Source organism: Mus caroli, unplaced genomic scaffold, assembly GCF_978045245.1.
Source record: "Mus caroli unplaced genomic scaffold, Mus_caroli_1 scaffold_12, whole genome shotgun sequence".
NCBI lineage: Eukaryota > Metazoa > Chordata > Mammalia > Rodentia > Muridae > Mus > Mus caroli.
In genome coordinates this window covers 116,145,676-116,167,154 of record NW_028227267.1, presented here as the reverse complement: position 1 = coordinate 116,167,154, position 21,479 = coordinate 116,145,676, and the positions used below count along the sequence as shown (strand labels likewise).

General features: G+C 44.3%; 1 protein-coding gene across 1 annotated transcript in view; it reads left to right on the top strand.

Annotated features, from left to right (window-relative positions):
- The window catches only part of Uggt2 (UDP-glucose glycoprotein glucosyltransferase 2), a 135,993-nt gene that overhangs the window by 74,580 nt on the left and 39,934 nt on the right, over positions 1–21,479 (top strand). Inside the window, exons 26-27 of the mRNA XM_021181642.3 lie at positions 786–865; positions 3,149–3,338. Of these exons, the coding sequence (XP_021037301.1) occupies positions 786–865; positions 3,149–3,338 (270 nt within the window). The remainder of the gene's footprint in view (positions 1–785; positions 866–3,148; positions 3,339–21,479) is intronic.

Sequence of the window (21,479 nt, the reverse complement as noted above, 5' to 3'; positions counted from 1 at the left end):
AGATAAGAGCTCCGGGGTACTGGTTAGTTCATATTGTTGTTCCACCTATAGGGTTGCAGTTCCCTTTAGCTCCTTGGGTACTTTCTCTAGCTCCTCCATTGGGGGCCGTGTGATCCATCCAATAGCTGACTGTGAGCATCCACTTCTGTGTCACTCATTCTTTATAGTTAGTGACGGGCTCAGCTGTACAGTGCTGATCTAACATTGGAAGGGGAAACAACTCACCCCCTGGTCTCCATGGCAGCAAGTATGTGTGACAAGATGGGAACTAAACCCCAGAGCTCTTAAGAGTACACTATGTCTGTTGTAATTCCTCGATAAGTCTGTGTTCTTGGTGTTACATGTACATTTCTGTCTCTGCTTTTATCCTTATTTTTTTATTAATAGCTTTTGATTCATCTGTGGTTCGTTCCCTGTGTAGAGACGAGGGAGAACAAAATTCATTTTCTCCCTCTTGTTACTGATTTAGTGATAATTAAGACAAAGAACAACCTAGAACTTTCTGCATCTCTTATGGCACAGAGGGAAAATGTAAAAAGAGCAGACTGTGCTAGGCAGTGTTGTGAGGCCACCACTTTATGTTTGCAAACCAAGGCTCTGGTAACTTTGGATGTTGCTTGAATGTCAATCTCTTCTCTAGCTTCCTTTGGCCTTGGGCAGGGAGGGCGTTTGAGGGTTAAATGTGACATAAATGTAACTGGCTGATGCAATGCATGCTGTGTTATATATGCTCAGTAGCTGTTAGCTGTGTGTCATCTAAACATCAACATGAGTGTTTTCGACAGGTGCTTGGGAAGATTGTAAATGCGAGGATAAAGCTGTTCATGAACTGCAGGGGTAAACTCTCAGAAGCCCCGTTAGACAGGTGAGTGGGCCAAGACACTTACACATGCATGGAGGAGACAGACAGGATCGGCTGTGGACTAGCTCTCTTTGTCACTTCACTTAGTTGCTGCAAAACTACAATCACCCACCTCAGTAAATACATCTTAGCTACTGCAGAAGTTACATGAAATCTTGTTTCCAGGCATTGTTAGAAACTTGATACAGGAGTATTTACTGAGAGGGGTTTCCAGGGGAACACAGTGAAGTCAAAGGTTTCTGGGTTAACTGTGTTTCCCAGGCCCGCACTTCAGCATGTCCTCTTGCACGTCACCACAGTCACTATTTGGGAAAGCAGTTTAGAGTCTCTGTCAGTGACATGCGTGAAGGCTGTGACTTTGAATGACACACTGCTTAACAGAACACTCTTTCTGCTTCGTGGTTCAGAATTGCTGTCATTGTAATCACTTCTCTTAATAGAATGTTCCATATCCTCTTGTACCTTGGGTCAGAAAGACAGTGTGCCCTTCCTAGGCCTTTCTGATCTCTGGCTGGCTGGTGCAGTTCAGTGTTAAAACTCCTCTCCCAGCTGACTTCTTCAATCTGCCTCTTCTCCTGTCCTCTGTGTTGCTCTTCTTAGCCTCAAACCGACTCTAGCAATCTTTTCTAATCTTCTGACTCCTCATTCTCTTGCTTGTTCTCTCTTCAACCTGTCTCTGTAAAATTCTCCCAGTGACACTGCCGCCTCCTCCTCCTCCTCTTCCTCCTCTCCCTCCTCCTCCTCCTCCTCCTCCTCCTCCCTCTGTGCTGCTCTGCTCTCCCTCCACTCTACTGTGCTGTTCTCCATGACATCTACTGCATCCTGGACTGTACTCCCTTCCTCCTCTGCTGTTGGTCTCTCCCTTAAGTAGCTTCCTTTTCCTCTCTTTTATCTTGAGCGTTGAACATATCCTATTCTGTCAAATCTTCCTGTGATTCATCACTTTGACTGCCATCCAATTAGCCATCACTTTCAAACATGGGTGCTTCCTTCTACAAACTAACTTTACCTTAATTGTTTGGGATTACAGATGAATACTAAGAATGAGTCACACGACAGCTAGAAACAGGTTCAGATTCCTACAGCACTGGTCTGCAGTAGCTCTCCTTCACTGCAGGGTCACTACATTTGCCTGTAACACCTTTCATTTTCTTTGTCACTGAAATTATTTTTACTGAATCCTAAGAATGTTCTATTTCCAACATTTCTAGGAAAAAACTCTTGTTTAGTGTTTATACTGTGTTGGCGTGCTGAGTGCTTGTTTTGTGCATTTCCCTCTGAGCGTTCTCGCTCATATGTCTCTTTGTACCTTCTTTGCTTTGCTTTGAATACAGGTTCGTCTACGTCTTCTCCACTGAGTCTCATCACCATAGTGTATAAATTCTCCTGGAGTAAGGGTTGAGCCAGCCAAATGTGGCCAGATTAACTGCATAATGTCTGCAATTTAAGTTAAGCAGGCTAGTTTTTCCCTTGTTGTCTTTCTCTCTCTGGCTCAGGTCAGGGCCTCAGATGAAGTACACTAGAGATGCCCTTAGTGGCAGGCAACTGGGGTATTTTTCAGCCTACCACTAGAGGGCACTGCAGTCCTTATTCCCACAGCATCACAACAGCGTGCGCTACAGAGCCTCTCTTGAGAGCTGCAGCAAGGCTTACACAATTTTTACTCTTAGTTAAAAGTACATTTTAAGAAAAGTCAAAATAGCAGCTGAATAGTGAAAATATAGACTTCACAATATGAGTTTGAGCTTAACACGATTGTAAAAATGTATTAGAGAATCGAACCAATCATTTTTATGTTCTGATATTGGCGCAGACTATCTTGAGTATTTGAAGAATGAGGATGTAACATACAATAAACGTGCAGTTATGTCTAATGATCTGAGCAGGTGCATTTAACTCCATCCCATTTGTTTGATTTTAGTTGAACTTTTAAAGTTAGTATCAAATTTCCTTTTGAATTTTACTCATTTTCTGGCTCTCATTGTTTCTCTTTGTAGTGGGAGGAGGTCATAAAAAAGCCAAAATGTGGACTGAGAACAAATGTGGAGGGCTGCAGAAAGGAGCACAGAGACTCTAACTCAGATCGCTTTTAAAGGATAAAATATATAATACAATATATATTCATATAAAATAATCTCTTAGCTCTTGTGGCATACAGTATATATGTAACTTTTAATTTAAGATTTTATACTTATGTATGTTAAGCCATTGGCAGTTTTAAAATGTTTGAGGAATAAATAATCATTTTAATTTTAGTCACAATATTTCTTTGTGCTTTTTTAACAGCTTTTACCGTTTTGTTCTGGAGCCAGAGCTGACATCAGGGCCTAACAATCGTCCTTTTCATGGGCCAATGGCAAAGTTCCTGGACATCCCAGAATCACACCTTCTGACTCTCAACATGATCACCCCAGAAGGATGGCTGGTTGAAACAGTACATAGCAACTGTGACCTTGATAATATTAACTTAAAAGACGTAAGTTACTGTGGGAGGTAGCATGAGGAGAAAAGAGTAGGGCGGCTGCTGGCCTGTTAAAGCTGTCGTCAGTGAGCAGGCACATGTGCGGACCAGCGAGCATTTCAGCTCCTGGGCTCAGTGTGCTCTTTCCTAACTTTACATTTGCCTCACTTCAGAATTCACCATCTCCCCACCTCCAGGCTTATATGTGCCCTGCCTCACCGTTTCTATTGCCATCTGCCACTATCCCAGGATGTCAGTCTAGACAGTCTGGAGATGAGATGCGGCAGTGTTAAGTATCTGCTTTGCTTGGCAAGTTTACCTTCTAGAAGTTTCATTCAGAACACATTTTGAAGGTCATGGCTCATAGCTAGCAGAATCAGTCTGGACCAACATAAGATAGAAAGTGGGAAACAAACGTCAGTGGGCTATTGGCCAGGCACACCTGCTTCCCAACACTCCAGTGAAACTTCTGGAATCTAAATACCAAGACTTCTCACCTGTGCTCACTGTCCGTGGAGAAGAGAACTTTTAAAATTTTATTGGCATCTATTCATTCTCCATGGTGAAAATACCATAAGGACATTTCCATTCAAGACTATCATGTGCGCTAGCCCTAAGTGCAAAAGTGCGCTAACCATAAGTAAGTGCGCTAGCCGTAAGTGCCTCCCAGAAACTCCGCTTTCTCGCCCTGTTCTCTAGGGCCTCCTTTCTTCAGGCTTACTTCTACTTTCAAGCCATGAGTGTATGTACATATATTACATGTATAATAATTTTAGGTACGTATAGAAATGTAGAAACCGTGGCGCCCTCTGTTGGCGAATGCACAGACTGACTTGTAATTTGGCTCAGAGTAAATGTACATTGTGGGCAGGCTGCAGTAAATGCAGATGTGCAGCCAAGTCTGTCTGTGATGTTGTCTTCAGGCTTCCTCTGATATATACATACTCAGAGGCTGGGTCTCATGAGCATTCTGTTGCTAGCATTTTGAGGGCTCTTCCTACTGGTTTCCAGAGTAGCTCCACAGCTGAATTTACACCACGGTACCTAAATACAGCTGCCCCAGCTTCCCACCAGCATCCCTTGTCTGTTTTCTGTATGGAAAGCGTTGGACTGGAGTAAGATAGAACATCATAGTTTCTATGTGCATCTCCCAATGGCTAGGATGCTGAGCATCTCTCATGTTTACTGGCCATGTGTACTAATCGCTCAACTACTGCATGCTTATTTCATCAGCCCATGTACTGATGTGATTGTCTCAGCCCACGTACTGATGTGATTGCATCAGCCCATGTACTGATGTGATTGTCTCAGCCCACGTACTGATGTGATTGCATCAGCCCATGTACTGATGTGATTGTCTCAGCCCATGTACTGATGTGATTGCATCAGCCCATGTACTGATGTGATTGCATCAGCCCATGTACTGATGTGATTGCATCAGCCCATGTACTGATGTGATTGTCTCAGCCCATGTACTGATGTGATTGCATCAGCCCATGTACTGATGTGATTGTCTCAGCCCATGTACTGATGTGATTGCATCAGCCCATGTACTGATGTGATTGCATCAGCCCACGTACTGATGTGATTGCATCAGCCCACGTACTGATGTGATTGTCTCAGCCCATGTACTGATGTGATTGCATCAGCCCATGTACTGATGTGATTGTCTCAGCCCATGTACTGATGTGATTGTCTCAGCCCAAGTACTGATGTGATTGTCTCAGCCCATGTACTGATGTGATTGTCTCAGCCCATGTACTGATGTGATTGTCTCAGCCCACGTACTGATGTGATTGTCTCAGCCCATGTACTGATGTGATTGTCTCAGCCCACGTACTGATGTGATTGCATCAGCCCATGTACTGATGTGATTGCATCAGCCCATGTACTGATGTGATTGTCTCAGCCCACGTACTGATGTGATTGTCTCAGCCCACGTACTGATGTGATTGCATCAGCCCATGTACTGATGTGATTGTCTCAGCCCATGTACTGATGTGATTGCATCAGCCCATGTACTGATGTGATTGTCTCAGCCCACGTACTGATGTGATTGTCTCAGCCCATGTACTGATGTGATTGCATCAGCCCATGTACTGATGTGATTGTCTCAGCCCATGTACTGATGTGATTGCATCAGCCCATGTACTGATGTGATTGTCTCAGCCCAAGTACTGATGTGATTGTCTCAGCCCACGTACTGATGTGATTGTCTCAGCCCATGTACTGATGTGATTGCATCAGCCCATGTACTGATGTGATTGCATCAGCCCATGTACTGATGTGATTGTCTCAGCCCACGTACTGATGTGATTGTCTCAGCCCATGTACTGATGTGATTGTCTCAGCCCATGTACTGATGTGATTGTCTCAGCCCACGTACTGATGTGATTGCATCAGCCCATGTACTGATGTGATTGTCTCAGCCCATGTACTGATGTGATTGCATCAGCCCATGTACTGATGTGATTGTCTCAGCCCATGTACTGATGTGATTGCATCAGCCCATGTACTGATGTGATTGCATCAGCCCATGTACTGATGTGATTGTCTCAGCCCATGTACTGATGTGATTGCATCAGCCCATGTACTGATGTGATTGTCTCAGCCCATGTACTGATGTGATTGCATCAGCCCATGTACTGATGTGATTGCATCAGCCCATGTACTGATGTGATTGTCTCAGCCCATGTACTGATGTGATTGCATCAGCCCATGTACTGATGTGATTGCATCAGCCCATGTACTGATGTGATTGTCTCAGCCCATGTACTGATGTGATTGTCTCAGCCCATGTACTGATGTGATTGCATCAGCCCACGTACTGATGTGATTGTCTCAGCCCACGTACTGATGTGATTGTCTCAGCCCATGTACTGATGTGATTGCATCAGCCCATGTACTGATGTGATTGTCTCAGCCCATGTACTGATGTGATTGCATCAGCCCATGTACTGATGTGATTGTCTCAGCCCACGTACTGATGTGATTGTCTCAGCCCATGTACTGATGTGATTGTCTCAGCCCATGTACTGATGTGATTGTCTCAGCCCATGTACTGATGTGATTGCATCAGCCCATGTACTGATGTGATTGCATCAGCCCATGTACTGATGTGATTGTCTCAGCCCATGTACTGATGTGATTGTCTCAGCCCACGTACTGATGTGATTGTCTCAGCCCATGTACTGATGTGATTGCATCAGCCCATGTACTGATGTGATTGTCTCAGCCCATGTACTGATGTGATTGCATCAGCCCATGTACTGATGTGATTGCATCAGCCCATGTACTGATGTGATTGTCTCAGCCCATGTACTGATGTGATTGCATCAGCCCATGTACTGATGTGATTGCATCAGCCCATGTACTGATGTGATTGTCTCAGCCCATGTACTGATGTGATTGTCTCAGCCCATGTACTGATGTGATTGCATCAGCCCACGTACTGATGTGATTGTCTCAGCCCACGTACTGATGTGATTGTCTCAGCCCATGTACTGATGTGATTGCATCAGCCCATGTACTGATGTGATTGTCTCAGCCCATGTACTGATGTGATTGCATCAGCCCATGTACTGATGTGATTGTCTCAGCCCACGTACTGATGTGATTGTCTCAGCCCATGTACTGATGTGATTGTCTCAGCCCATGTACTGATGTGATTGTCTCAGCCCATGTACTGATGTGATTGCATCAGCCCATGTACTGATGTGATTGCATCAGCCCATGTACTGATGTGATTGTCTCAGCCCATGTACTGATGTGATTGTCTCAGCCCACGTACTGATGTGATTGTCTCAGCCCATGTACTGATGTGATTGCATCAGCCCATGTACTGATGTGATTGTCTCAGCCCATGTACTGATGTGATTGTCTCAGCCCATGTACTGATGTGATTGTCTCAGCCCATGTACTGATGTGATTGCATCAGCCCATGTACTGATGTGATTGTCTCAGCCCATGTACTGATGTGATTGCATCAGCCCACGTACTGATGTGATTGTCTCAGCCCATGTACTGATGTGATTGCATCAGCCCATGTACTGATGTGATTGTCTCAGCCCATGTACTGATGTGATTGTCTCAGCCCACGTACTGATGTGATTGTCTCAGCCCATGTACTGATGTGATTGCATCAGCCCATGTACTGATGTGATTGTCTCAGCCCACGTACTGATGTGATTGTCTCAGCCCATGTACTGATGTGATTGTCTCAGCCCATGTACTGATGTGATTGCATCAGCCCACGTACTGATGTGATTGTCTCAGCCCATGTACTGATGTGATTGCATCAGCCCACGTACTGATGTGATTGTCTCAGCCCATGTACTGATGTGATTGCATCAGCCCATGTACTGATGTGATTGTCTCAGCCCACGTACTGATGTGATTGTCTCAGCCCACGTACTGATGTGATTGTCTCAGCCCACGTACTGATGTGATTGCATCAGCCCATGTACTGATGTGATTGTCTCAGCCCACGTACTGATGTGATTGTCTCAGCCCATGTACTGATGTGATTGTCTCAGCCCATGTACTGATGTGATTGCATCAGCCCATGTACTGATGTGATTGCATCAGCCCATGTACTGATGTGATTGTCTCAGCCCATGTACTGATGTGATTGCATCAGCCCATGTACTGATGTGATTGTCTCAGCCCATGTACTGATGTGATTGCATCAGCCCATGTACTGATGTGATTGTCTCAGCCCATGTACTGATGTGATTGCATCAGCCCATGTACTGATGTGATTGCATCAGCCCATGTACTGATGTGATTGCATCAGCCCATGTACTGATGTGATTGTCTCAGCCCATGTACTGATGTGATTGCATCAGCCCATGTACTGATGTGATTGTCTCAGCCCACGTACTGATGTGATTGTCTCAGCCCATGTACTGATGTGATTGTCTCAGCCCATGTACTGATGTGATTGCATCAGCCCATGTACTGATGTGATTGCATCAGCCCATGTACTGATGTGATTGTCTCAGCCCATGTACTGATGTGATTGCATCAGCCCATGTACTGATGTGATTGTCTCAGCCCATGTACTGATGTGATTGCATCAGCCCATGTACTGATGTGATTGTCTCAGCCCATGTACTGATGTGATTGCATCAGCCCATGTACTGATGTGATTGCATCAGCCCATGTACTGATGTGATTGCATCAGCCCATGTACTGATGTGATTGTCTCAGCCCATGTACTGATGTGATTGCATCAGCCCATGTACTGATGTGATTGCATCAGCCCATGTACTGATGTGATTGTCTCAGCCCATGTACTGATGTGATTGTCTCAGCCCATGTACTGATGTGATTGTCTCAGCCCATGTACTGATGTGATTGTCTCAGCCCATGTACTGATGTGATTGCATCAGCCCATGTACTGATGTGATTGCATCAGCCCATGTACTGATGTGATTGTCTCAGCCCATGTACTGATGTGATTGTCTCAGCCCATGTACTGATGTGATTGCATCAGCCCACGTACTGATGTGATTGTCTCAGCCCACGTACTGATGTGATTGTCTCAGCCCATGTACTGATGTGATTGCATCAGCCCATGTACTGATGTGATTGTCTCAGCCCATGTACTGATGTGATTGCATCAGCCCATGTACTGATGTGATTGTCTCAGCCCACGTACTGATGTGATTGTCTCAGCCCATGTACTGATGTGATTGTCTCAGCCCATGTACTGATGTGATTGTCTCAGCCCATGTACTGATGTGATTGCATCAGCCCATGTACTGATGTGATTGCATCAGCCCATGTACTGATGTGATTGTCTCAGCCCATGTACTGATGTGATTGTCTCAGCCCACGTACTGATGTGATTGTCTCAGCCCATGTACTGATGTGATTGCATCAGCCCATGTACTGATGTGATTGTCTCAGCCCATGTACTGATGTGATTGTCTCAGCCCATGTACTGATGTGATTGTCTCAGCCCATGTACTGATGTGATTGCATCAGCCCATGTACTGATGTGATTGTCTCAGCCCATGTACTGATGTGATTGCATCAGCCCACGTACTGATGTGATTGTCTCAGCCCATGTACTGATGTGATTGCATCAGCCCATGTACTGATGTGATTGTCTCAGCCCATGTACTGATGTGATTGTCTCAGCCCACGTACTGATGTGATTGTCTCAGCCCATGTACTGATGTGATTGCATCAGCCCATGTACTGATGTGATTGTCTCAGCCCACGTACTGATGTGATTGTCTCAGCCCATGTACTGATGTGATTGTCTCAGCCCATGTACTGATGTGATTGCATCAGCCCACGTACTGATGTGATTGTCTCAGCCCATGTACTGATGTGATTGCATCAGCCCACGTACTGATGTGATTGTCTCAGCCCATGTACTGATGTGATTGCATCAGCCCATGTACTGATGTGATTGTCTCAGCCCATGTACTGATGTGATTGCATCAGCCCATGTACTGATGTGATTGTCTCAGCCCATGTACTGATGTGATTGCATCAGCCCATGTACTGATGTGATTGTCTCAGCCCATGTACTGATGTGATTGCATCAGCCCATGTACTGATGTGATTGCATCAGCCCATGTACTGATGTGATTGTCTCAGCCCATGTACTGATGTGATTGTCTCAGCCCATGTACTGATGTGATTGCATCAGCCCATGTACTGATGTGATTGTCTCAGCCCATGTACTGATGTGATTGTCTCAGCCCATGTACTGATGTGATTGTCTCAGCCCATGTACTGATGTGATTGCATCAGCCCATGTACTGATGTGATTGCATCAGCCCACGTACTGATGTGATTGTCTCAGCCCATGTACTGATGTGATTGCATCAGCCCATGTACTGATGTGATTGTCTCAGCCCATGTACTGATGTGATTGCATCAGCCCATGTACTGATGTGATTGTCTCAGCCCATGTACTGATGTGATTGCATCAGCCCATGTACTGATGTGATTGTCTCAGCCCATGTACTGATGTGATTGCATCAGCCCATGTACTGATGTGATTGTCTCAGCCCATGTACTGATGTGATTGCATCAGCCCATGTACTGATGTGATTGTCTCAGCCCATGTACTGATGTGATTGCATCAGCCCATGTACTGATGTGATTGTCTCAGCCCATGTACTGATGTGATTGTCTCAGCCCACGTACTGATGTGATTGTCTCAGCCCATGTACTGATGTGATTGCATCAGCCCATGTACTGATGTGATTGTCTCAGCCCATGTACTGATGTGATTGTCTCAGCCCATGTACTGATGTGATTGTCTCAGCCCATGTACTGATGTGATTGCATCAGCCCATGTACTGATGTGATTGTCTCAGCCCATGTACTGATGTGATTGCATCAGCCCACGTACTGATGTGATTGTCTCAGCCCATGTACTGATGTGATTGCATCAGCCCATGTACTGATGTGATTGTCTCAGCCCATGTACTGATGTGATTGTCTCAGCCCACGTACTGATGTGATTGTCTCAGCCCATGTACTGATGTGATTGCATCAGCCCATGTACTGATGTGATTGTCTCAGCCCACGTACTGATGTGATTGTCTCAGCCCATGTACTGATGTGATTGCATCAGCCCACGTACTGATGTGATTGTCTCAGCCCATGTACTGATGTGATTGCATCAGCCCACGTACTGATGTGATTGTCTCAGCCCATGTACTGATGTGATTGCATCAGCCCATGTACTGATGTGATTGTCTCAGCCCACGTACTGATGTGATTGTCTCAGCCCACGTACTGATGTGATTGTCTCAGCCCACGTACTGATGTGATTGCATCAGCCCATGTACTGATGTGATTGCATCAGCCCATGTACTGATGTGATTGCATCAGCCCATGTACTGATGTGATTGCATCAGCCCATGTACTGATGTGATTGTCTCAGCCCATGTACTGATGTGATTGCATCAGCCCATGTACTGATGTGATTGTCTCAGCCCACGTACTGATGTGATTGTCTCAGCCCATGTACTGATGTGATTGTCTCAGCCCATGTACTGATGTGATTGCATCAGCCCATGTACTGATGTGATTGCATCAGCCCATGTACTGATGTGATTGTCTCAGCCCATGTACTGATGTGATTGCATCAGCCCATGTACTGATGTGATTGTCTCAGCCCATGTACTGATGTGATTGCATCAGCCCATGTACTGATGTGATTGTCTCAGCCCATGTACTGATGTGATTGCATCAGCCCATGTACTGATGTGATTGCATCAGCCCATGTACTGATGTGATTGCATCAGCCCATGTACTGATGTGATTGTCTCAGCCCATGTACTGATGTGATTGCATCAGCCCATGTACTGATGTGATTGCATCAGCCCATGTACTGATGTGATTGTCTCAGCCCATGTACTGATGTGATTGTCTCAGCCCATGTACTGATGTGATTGTCTCAGCCCATGTACTGATGTGATTGTCTCAGCCCATGTACTGATGTGATTGCATCAGCCCATGTACTGATGTGATTGCATCAGCCCATGTACTGATGTGATTGTCTCAGCCCATGTACTGATGTGATTGTCTCAGCCCATGTACTGATGTGATTGCATCAGCCCACGTACTGATGTGATTGTCTCAGCCCACGTACTGATGTGATTGTCTCAGCCCATGTACTGATGTGATTGCATCAGCCCATGTACTGATGTGATTGTCTCAGCCCATGTACTGATGTGATTGCATCAGCCCATGTACTGATGTGATTGTCTCAGCCCACGTACTGATGTGATTGTCTCAGCCCATGTACTGATGTGATTGTCTCAGCCCATGTACTGATGTGATTGTCTCAGCCCATGTACTGATGTGATTGCATCAGCCCATGTACTGATGTGATTGCATCAGCCCATGTACTGATGTGATTGTCTCAGCCCATGTACTGATGTGATTGTCTCAGCCCACGTACTGATGTGATTGTCTCAGCCCATGTACTGATGTGATTGCATCAGCCCATGTACTGATGTGATTGTCTCAGCCCATGTACTGATGTGATTGTCTCAGCCCATGTACTGATGTGATTGTCTCAGCCCATGTACTGATGTGATTGCATCAGCCCATGTACTGATGTGATTGTCTCAGCCCATGTACTGATGTGATTGCATCAGCCCACGTACTGATGTGATTGTCTCAGCCCATGTACTGATGTGATTGCATCAGCCCATGTACTGATGTGATTGTCTCAGCCCATGTACTGATGTGATTGTCTCAGCCCACGTACTGATGTGATTGTCTCAGCCCATGTACTGATGTGATTGCATCAGCCCATGTACTGATGTGATTGTCTCAGCCCACGTACTGATGTGATTGTCTCAGCCCATGTACTGATGTGATTGTCTCAGCCCATGTACTGATGTGATTGCATCAGCCCACGTACTGATGTGATTGTCTCAGCCCATGTACTGATGTGATTGCATCAGCCCACGTACTGATGTGATTGTCTCAGCCCATGTACTGATGTGATTGCATCAGCCCATGTACTGATGTGATTGTCTCAGCCCACGTACTGATGTGATTGTCTCAGCCCACGTACTGATGTGATTGTCTCAGCCCACGTACTGATGTGATTGCATCAGCCCATGTACTGATGTGATTGTCTCAGCCCACGTACTGATGTGATTGTCTCAGCCCATGTACTGATGTGATTGTCTCAGCCCATGTACTGATGTGATTGCATCAGCCCATGTACTGATGTGATTGCATCAGCCCATGTACTGATGTGATTGTCTCAGCCCATGTACTGATGTGATTGCATCAGCCCATGTACTGATGTGATTGTCTCAGCCCATGTACTGATGTGATTGCATCAGCCCATGTACTGATGTGATTGTCTCAGCCCATGTACTGATGTGATTGCATCAGCCCATGTACTGATGTGATTGCATCAGCCCATGTACTGATGTGATTGTCTCAGCCCATGTACTGATGTGATTGTCTCAGCCCATGTACTGATGTGATTGCATCAGCCCATGTACTGATGTGATTGTCTCAGCCCATGTACTGATGTGATTGTCTCAGCCCATGTACTGATGTGATTGTCTCAGCCCATGTACTGATGTGATTGCATCAGCCCATGTACTGATGTGATTGCATCAGCCCACGTACTGATGTGATTGTCTCAGCCCATGTACTGATGTGATTGCATCAGCCCATGTACTGATGTGATTGTCTCAGCCCATGTACTGATGTGATTGCATCAGCCCATGTACTGATGTGATTGTCTCAGCCCATGTACTGATGTGATTGCATCAGCCCATGTACTGATGTGATTGTCTCAGCCCATGTACTGATGTGATTGCATCAGCCCATGTACTGATGTGATTGTCTCAGCCCATGTACTGATGTGATTGCATCAGCCCATGTACTGATGTGATTGTCTCAGCCCATGTACTGATGTGATTGCATCAGCCCATGTACTGATGTGATTGTCTCAGCCCATGTACTGATGTGATTGCATCAGCCCATGTACTGATGTGATTGTCTCAGCCCATGTACTGATGTGATTGCATCAGCCCATGTACTGATGTGATTGTCTCAGCCCATGTACTGATGTGATTGCATCAGCCCATGTACTGATGTGATTGTCTCAGCCCATGTACTGATGTGATTGTCTCAGCCCATGTACTGATGTGATTGCATCAGCCCATGTACTGATGTGATTGTCTCAGCCCATGTACTGATGTGATTGCATCAGCCCATGTACTGATGTGATTGTCTCAGCCCATGTACTGATGTGATTGTCTTAGCCCATGTACTGATGTGATTGTCTCAGCCCATGTACTGATGTGATTGCATCAGCCCACGTACTGATGTGATTGCATCAGCCCATGTACTGATGTGATTGTCTCAGCCCATGTACTGATGTGATTGTCTCAGCCCATGTACTGATGTGATTGTCTCAGCCCATGTACTGATGTGATTGTCTCAGCCCATGTACTGATGTGATTGCATCAGCCCACGTACTGATGTGATTGTCTCAGCCCATGTACTGATGTGATTGCATCAGCCCATGTACTGATGTGATTGCATCAGCCCATGTACTGATGTGATTGTCTCACTTTGGGTGTTTAGGGTTTTGTGCAATTCTTTATTCTCGACGTTCATCCTCTGTAAATTGTACAGTTAGCAAAGACTTTGTCTTTTACTCAGTGGCTTCCTTTGCTGATCACCTTTTCACATGTCATTGAATCCCATTTGTCACATCTGGAGATGAATTCCTCAGCTGTGGGAGGTCTTTATCTGGAGCGCCTGTCTGCTCACACCATCTCTCCATACTATTATATCCATTTCAGAGTATCAACTCATATAGTAAGGGCTTTGATCCTTCTTAATTTGTTTTGGTGCAGAGTGAGAAATAGAACTTTAGGTATAGTCCAGTCCAATCGTGCGGGACCTGAGACTGCTTTGGTTGGGGAGGCAGAAATACGGCCTGAGTAGGGCCACAAGCCTCTTCCGGTCAGACCAGCACCAGGGGAGCTAGGGCGCAGGGTTGGCTGACACTCGCCAGCTACCCACAACACCCGCCACAGGATCTTAACAATTCTGGTGAGTGGAACACAGCTTCTGCTCCAATCCAATTGCGCACGGGACCTGAGATTGCATTAGTTAGGGAAGCAGAAAACCGGCCTGAGTAGGGTCACAAGCCTCTTCCGGTCTGACCAGCACCGGGGTAGCTAGAGCGCAGGGTCGGCTGACACCCGCCAGCTACCCACGACACCCGCCACAGGATTTTGAGACTTCTGGTGAGTGGAACACAGCTTCTGCTTCAGTCCAATCGCGTGGGACCTGAGACTGCTTTGGTTGGGGAGGCAGAAATACGGCCTGAGTAGGGCCACAAGCCTCTTCCGGTCTGACCAGCACAGGGGTAGCTAGAGCTCTGGGTCGGCTGACACCTGCCAGCTACCCACGACACCCGCCACAGGATTTTGAGACTTCTGGTGAGTGGAACACAGAGTCTGCTCCAATCTTTAAACAGTGACAACGATAACAACTAACCCCAGAGATTACCAGATGGCGAAAGGTAAACGTAATAATCTTACTAACAGAAACCAAGACCACTCACCATCATCAGAACCCAGCACTCCCACTTCGCCCAGTCCAGGGCACCCCAACACACCGGAAAAGCTAGACACGGATCTAAAAGCATATCTCATAATGATGGTAGAGGACATCAAGAAGGACTTTAATAACACACTTAAAGAAATACAGGAGAACACTGCTAAACAGGTAGAAGACATTAAAGAGGAAGCACAAAAATCCCTTAAAGAATTGCAGGAGAACACTGCTAAACAGGTAGAAGACATTAAAGAGGAAGCACAAAAATCCATTAAAGAATTGCAGGAAAACCAGACCAAACAGGTGATGGAATTGAATAAAACCATCCAAGACCTAAAAAGGGAAGTAGAGACAATGAAGAAAACCCAAATTGAGGCAACACTGGAGATAGAAACACTAGGAAAGAAATCTGGAGCCATAGATGCGAGCATCAGCAGCAGAATACAAGAGATGGAAGAGAGAATCTCAGGTGCAGAAGACTCCACAGAGAACATCGGCACGACAATCAAAGAAAATACAAAATCCAAAAAGATCCTAACTCAAAACATCCAGGAAATCCAGGACAAAATGAGAAGACCAAACCTACGGATAATAGGAGTAGATGAGAATGAAGATTTTCAACTCAAAGGACCAGCAAATATCTTCAACAAAATTATAGAAGAAAACTTCCCAAACCTAAAGAAAGAGATGCCCATGAACATACAAGAAGCCTACAGAACTCCAAATAGACTGGACCAGAAAAGAAATTCCTTCCGACACATAATAATCAGAACAACAAATGCACTAAATAAAGATAGAATACTAAAAGCAGTAAGGGAAAAAGGTCAAGTAACATATAAAGGCAAGCCTATCAGAATTACACCGGATTTTTCACCAGAGACTATGAAAGCCAGAAGGGCCTGGACAGATGTTATACAGAAACTAAGAGAACACAATTTCCAGCCCAGGCTACTATACCCAGCCAAACTCTCAATTACCATAGATGGAGAAACCAAAGTATTCCACGATAAAACCAAATTCACACATTATCTTTCCACGAATCCAGCACTTCAAAGGATAATAACAGAAAAAAACCAATACAAGGACAGAAACCACGTCATAGAAAAAGCAAGAAGGTAATCCCTCAACAAACCTAAAAGAAGAGAGCCACAAAAACAGAACACCAACTTTAACAACAAAAATAAAAGGAAGCAACAATTACTTCTCCCTAATATCTCTTAATATCAATGGACTCAACTCCCCAATAAAAAGACATAGACTAACAGGCTGGCTACAGAAACAGGACCCAACATTTTGCTGCTTACAGGAAACTCATCTCAGAGAAAAAGATAGACACTACCTCAGAATGAAAGGCTGGAAAACAATTTTCCAAGCAAATGGTAGGAAGAAACAAACTGGAGTAGCCATTATAATATCTGATAAGATTGACTTCCAACCCAAAGTCATCAAAAAAAGACAAGGAAGGGCACTTCATTCTCATCAGAGGTAAAATCCTCCAAGAGGAACTATCAATTCTGAATATCTATGCTCCAAATACAAGGGCAGCCTCATTCATTAAAGATACTTTAGTAAAGCTCAAAGCACACATTGCACCTCACACAATAATAGTGGGAGACTTCAACACACCACTTTCACCAATGGACAGATCATAGAAACAGAAACTAAACAGGGACACAGTGAAACTAACAGAGGTTATGAAACAAATGGATCTGACAGATATCTACAGAACATTTTATCCTAAAACAAAAGGATATACCTTCTTCTCAGCACCTCACGGTACCTTCTCCAAAATTGACAACATAATTGGTCACAAAACAAGCCTCAACATATACAAAAATATTGAAATTGTCCCATGCACCCTATCAGATCACCATGGACTAAGACTGATCTTCAATAACAAAATAAATAATAGAAAGCCAACACAAACGTGGAACCTAAACAACACTCTTCTCAATGATACCTTGGTCAAGGAAGGAATAAAGAAAGAAATTAAGGACTTTCTGGAGTTTAATGAAAATGAAGCCACAACATACCCAAACTTATGGGACACATTGAAAGCATTTCTAAGAGGAAAACTCATAGCTCTGAGTGCCTCCAAAAAGAAACTAGAGAGAGCACACATTAGCAGCTTGACAACACACCTAAAAGCTCTAGAACGAAAGGAAGCAAATTCACCCAAGAGGAGTAGACGGCAAGAAATAATCAAACTCAGGGGTGAAATCAACCAAGTGGAAACAAGAAGAACAATTCAAAGAATCAACCAATCGAGGAGCTGGTTCTTTGAGAAAATCAACAGGATAGATAAACCCTTAGCCAGACTCACTAGAGGGCATAGGGAAAGTATTCTAATTAACAAAATCAGAAATGAAAAGGGAGACATAACAACAGACCCTGAAGAAATCCAAAACACCATCAGATCCTTCTACAAACGGCTATACTCAACAAAACTGGAGAACCTGGATGAAATGGACAAGTTTCTAGACAGATACCAGGTACCAAAGTTAAATCAAGATCAGATTAATGATCTAAACAGTCCCATATCCCCTAAAGAAATAGAAGCAGTCATTAATAGTCTCCCAACCAAGAAAAGCCCAGGACCAGATGGGTTTAGTGCAGAGTTCTATCAAACCTTCAAAGAAGAACTAATCCCAGTTCTTCACAAACTATTCCACAAAATAGAATCAGAAGGTACCCTACCCAACTCATTCTATGAAGCCACAATTACTCTGATACCTAAACCACATAAAGACCCAACAAAAATAGAGAACTTCAGACCAATTTCCCTTATGAATATTGATGCAAAAATCCTCAATAAAGTTCTCGCTAACCGAATTCAAGAACACATCAAAACAATCATCCATCCTGACCAAGTAGGTTTCATCCCAGGGATGCAAGGATGGTTCAATATATGAAAATCCATCAATGTAATCCATTATATAAACAAACTCAAAGACAAAAACCACATGATCATCTCGTTAGATGCTGAAAAAGCATTTGACAAAATCCAACACCCATTCATGATAAAAGACTTAGAAAGATCAGGAATTCAAGGCCCATACCTAACCATGATAAAAGCAATCTACAGCAAACCAGTAGCCAACATCAAAGTAAATGGTGAGAAGCTGGAAGCAATCCCACTAAAATCAGGGACTAGACAAGGCTGCCCACTCTCTCCCTACCTATTCAACATTGTACTTCAAGTCCTAGCCAGAGCAATTAGACAACAAAAGGAGATCAAGGGGATACAAATCGGAAAAGAAGAAGTCAAAATATCACTTTTTTGCAGATGATATGATAGTATACATAAGTGACCCTAAAAATTCCACCAGAGAACTCCTAAGCTTGATAAATAGCTTCGGTGAAGTAGCTGGATATAAAATTAACTCAAGCAAGTCAATGGCCTTTCTGTACACAAAGGATAAACAGGCAGAGAAGGAAATTAAGGAAACAACACCCTTCTCAATAGTCACAAACAATATAAAATACCTTGGCGTGACTCTAACTAAGGAAGTGAAAGATCTGTATGACAAGAACTTCAAGTCCCTGAAGAAAGAAATTAAAGAAGATCTCAGAAGATGGAAAAACCTCCCATGCTCATGGATTGGCAGGATCAACATTTTAAAAATGGCTATCTTACCAAAAGCAATCTACAGATTCAATGCAATCCCCATCAAAATTCCAACTCTATTCTTCAACGAATTAGAAAGGGCAATCTGCAAATTCATCTGGAACAACAAAAAACCTAGGATAGCAAAAACTCTTCTCAAGATAAAAGAACCTCTGGTGGAATCACCATGCCTGACCTAAAGCTGTACTACAGAGCAATTGTGATAAAAACTGCATGGTACTGGTATAGCGACAGACAAGTAAACCAATGGAACAGAATTGAAGACCCTGAGATCAACCCACATACCTATGGTCACTTGATCTTTGACAAGGGAGCAAAAACCATCCAGTGGAAAAAAGACAGCATTTTCAACAAATGGTGCTGGCACAACTGGCGGATATCATGTAGAATAGTGCGAATTGATCCCTTCCTATCTCCTTGTACCAAGGTCAAATCTAAGTGGATTAAGGAACTCCACATAAAACCAGAGACACTGAAACTTATAGAGGAGAAAGTAGGGAAAAGCCTCGAAAATATGGGTACAGGGGAAAAATTCCTGAATAGAACAGCAAAGGCTTGTGCTGTAAGATCGAGAATCGATAAATGGGACCTCATAAAGTTGCAAAGCTTCTGCAAGGCAAAAGACACCGTCAATAAGACAAAAAGACCACCAACAGATTGGGAAAGGATCTTTACCTATCCTAAATCAGATAGGGGACTAATATCCAATATATATAAGGAACTCAAGAAGGTAGACTCCAGAAAATCAAATAACCCCGTTAAAAAATGGGGCTCAGAACTGAACAAAGAATTCTCACCTGAGGAATACCGAATGGCAGAGAAGCACCTGAAAAAATGTTCAACATCCTTAATCATCAGGGAAATGCAAATCAAAACAACCCTGAGATTCCACCTCACACCAGTCAGAATGGCTAAGATCAAAAATTCAGGTGACAGCAGATGCTGGCGAGGATGTGGAGAAAGAGGAACACTCCTCCATTGTTGGTGGGATTGCAAGCTTGTACAACCACTCTGGAAATCAGTCTGGCGGTTCCTCAGAAAATTGGACATAATACTACCAGAGGATCCAGCAATACCTCTGCTGGGCATATATGCAGAAGATGTTCCAACTGGTAAGAAGGACACATGCTCCACTATGTTCATAGCAGCCTTATTTATAATAGCCAGAAGCTGGAAAGAACCCAGATGCCCCTCAACAGAGGAATGGATACAGAAAATGTGGTACATTTACACAATGGAGTACTACTCAGCTATTAAAAGGAATGAATTTATGAAATTCGTAGGCAAATGGATGGATCTGGAAGGCATCATCCTGAGTGAGGTAACATATTCACAAAGGAACTCACACAATATGTACTCACTGATAAGTGGATATTAGCCCAAAAACTTAGGATACCCAAGATATAAGATACAATTTGTTAAACGCATGAAACTCAAGAAGAACGAAGACCGTCGGGCGGTGGTGGCGCATGCCTTTAATCTCAGCACTTGGGAGGCAGAGGCAGGCGGATTTCTGAGTTCGAGGCCAGCCTGGTCTACAAAGTGAGTTCCAGTACAGCCAGGGCTATACAGAGAAACCCTGTCTCGAAAAACCAAAAAAAAAAAAAAAAAAAAGAAGAAGAAGAACGAAGACCAAAGTGTGGACACTGTGCCCCTTCTTGGAATTGGGAACAAAACACCCATGGAAAGAGTTACAGAGATAAAGTTTGGAGCTGTGAAGAAAGGATGGACCATCTAAAGACTGCCATATCCAGGCATCCATCCCATAATCAGCTTCCAAATGCTGACACCATTGCATACACTAGCAAGATTTTGCTGAGAGGACCCAGATATAGCTGTCTCTTGTGAGACAATGCCGGGGCCTAGCAAACACAGAAGTGGATGCTCACAGTCAGCTATTGGATGGATCACAGGGCCCCCAATGGAGGAGCTAGAGAAAGTACCCAAGGAGCTAAAGGGAACTGCAATCCTATAGGTGGAACAACATTATGAACTAACCAGTACCCCAGAGCTCTTGACTCTAGCTGCATTTGTATCAAAAGATGGCCTAGTCAGCCATCACTGGAAATAGAGGCCCATTGGACTTGCCAACTTTATAAGCCCCAGTACAGGGGAATGCCAGGGCCAAGGGGTAGGGATGGGTGGGTGGGGGACTGGGGGGGGAGTGTATTAGGGACTTTTTGGATAGCATTGGAAATGTAATTGAGGAAAATACCTAAGAAAAAAAAAGAAAAAAAAAAAAAACTTAGGGCTCCAGGAAACTCACAAAACTTAGAACACTCAGGAAGCCCATAAAGTTACAAGATTCATGAGGCTGTTCCCAAGGTTATGAAAGCAGCAAACAGATGGGAGCCACTTAAGTGAAGCTGCCTGCAACTTGGACAGCTTCAAAGATGCCCCTTTCATGAGTCACTGCCCCAGCACGACTGGGCTTTTTGCTGATA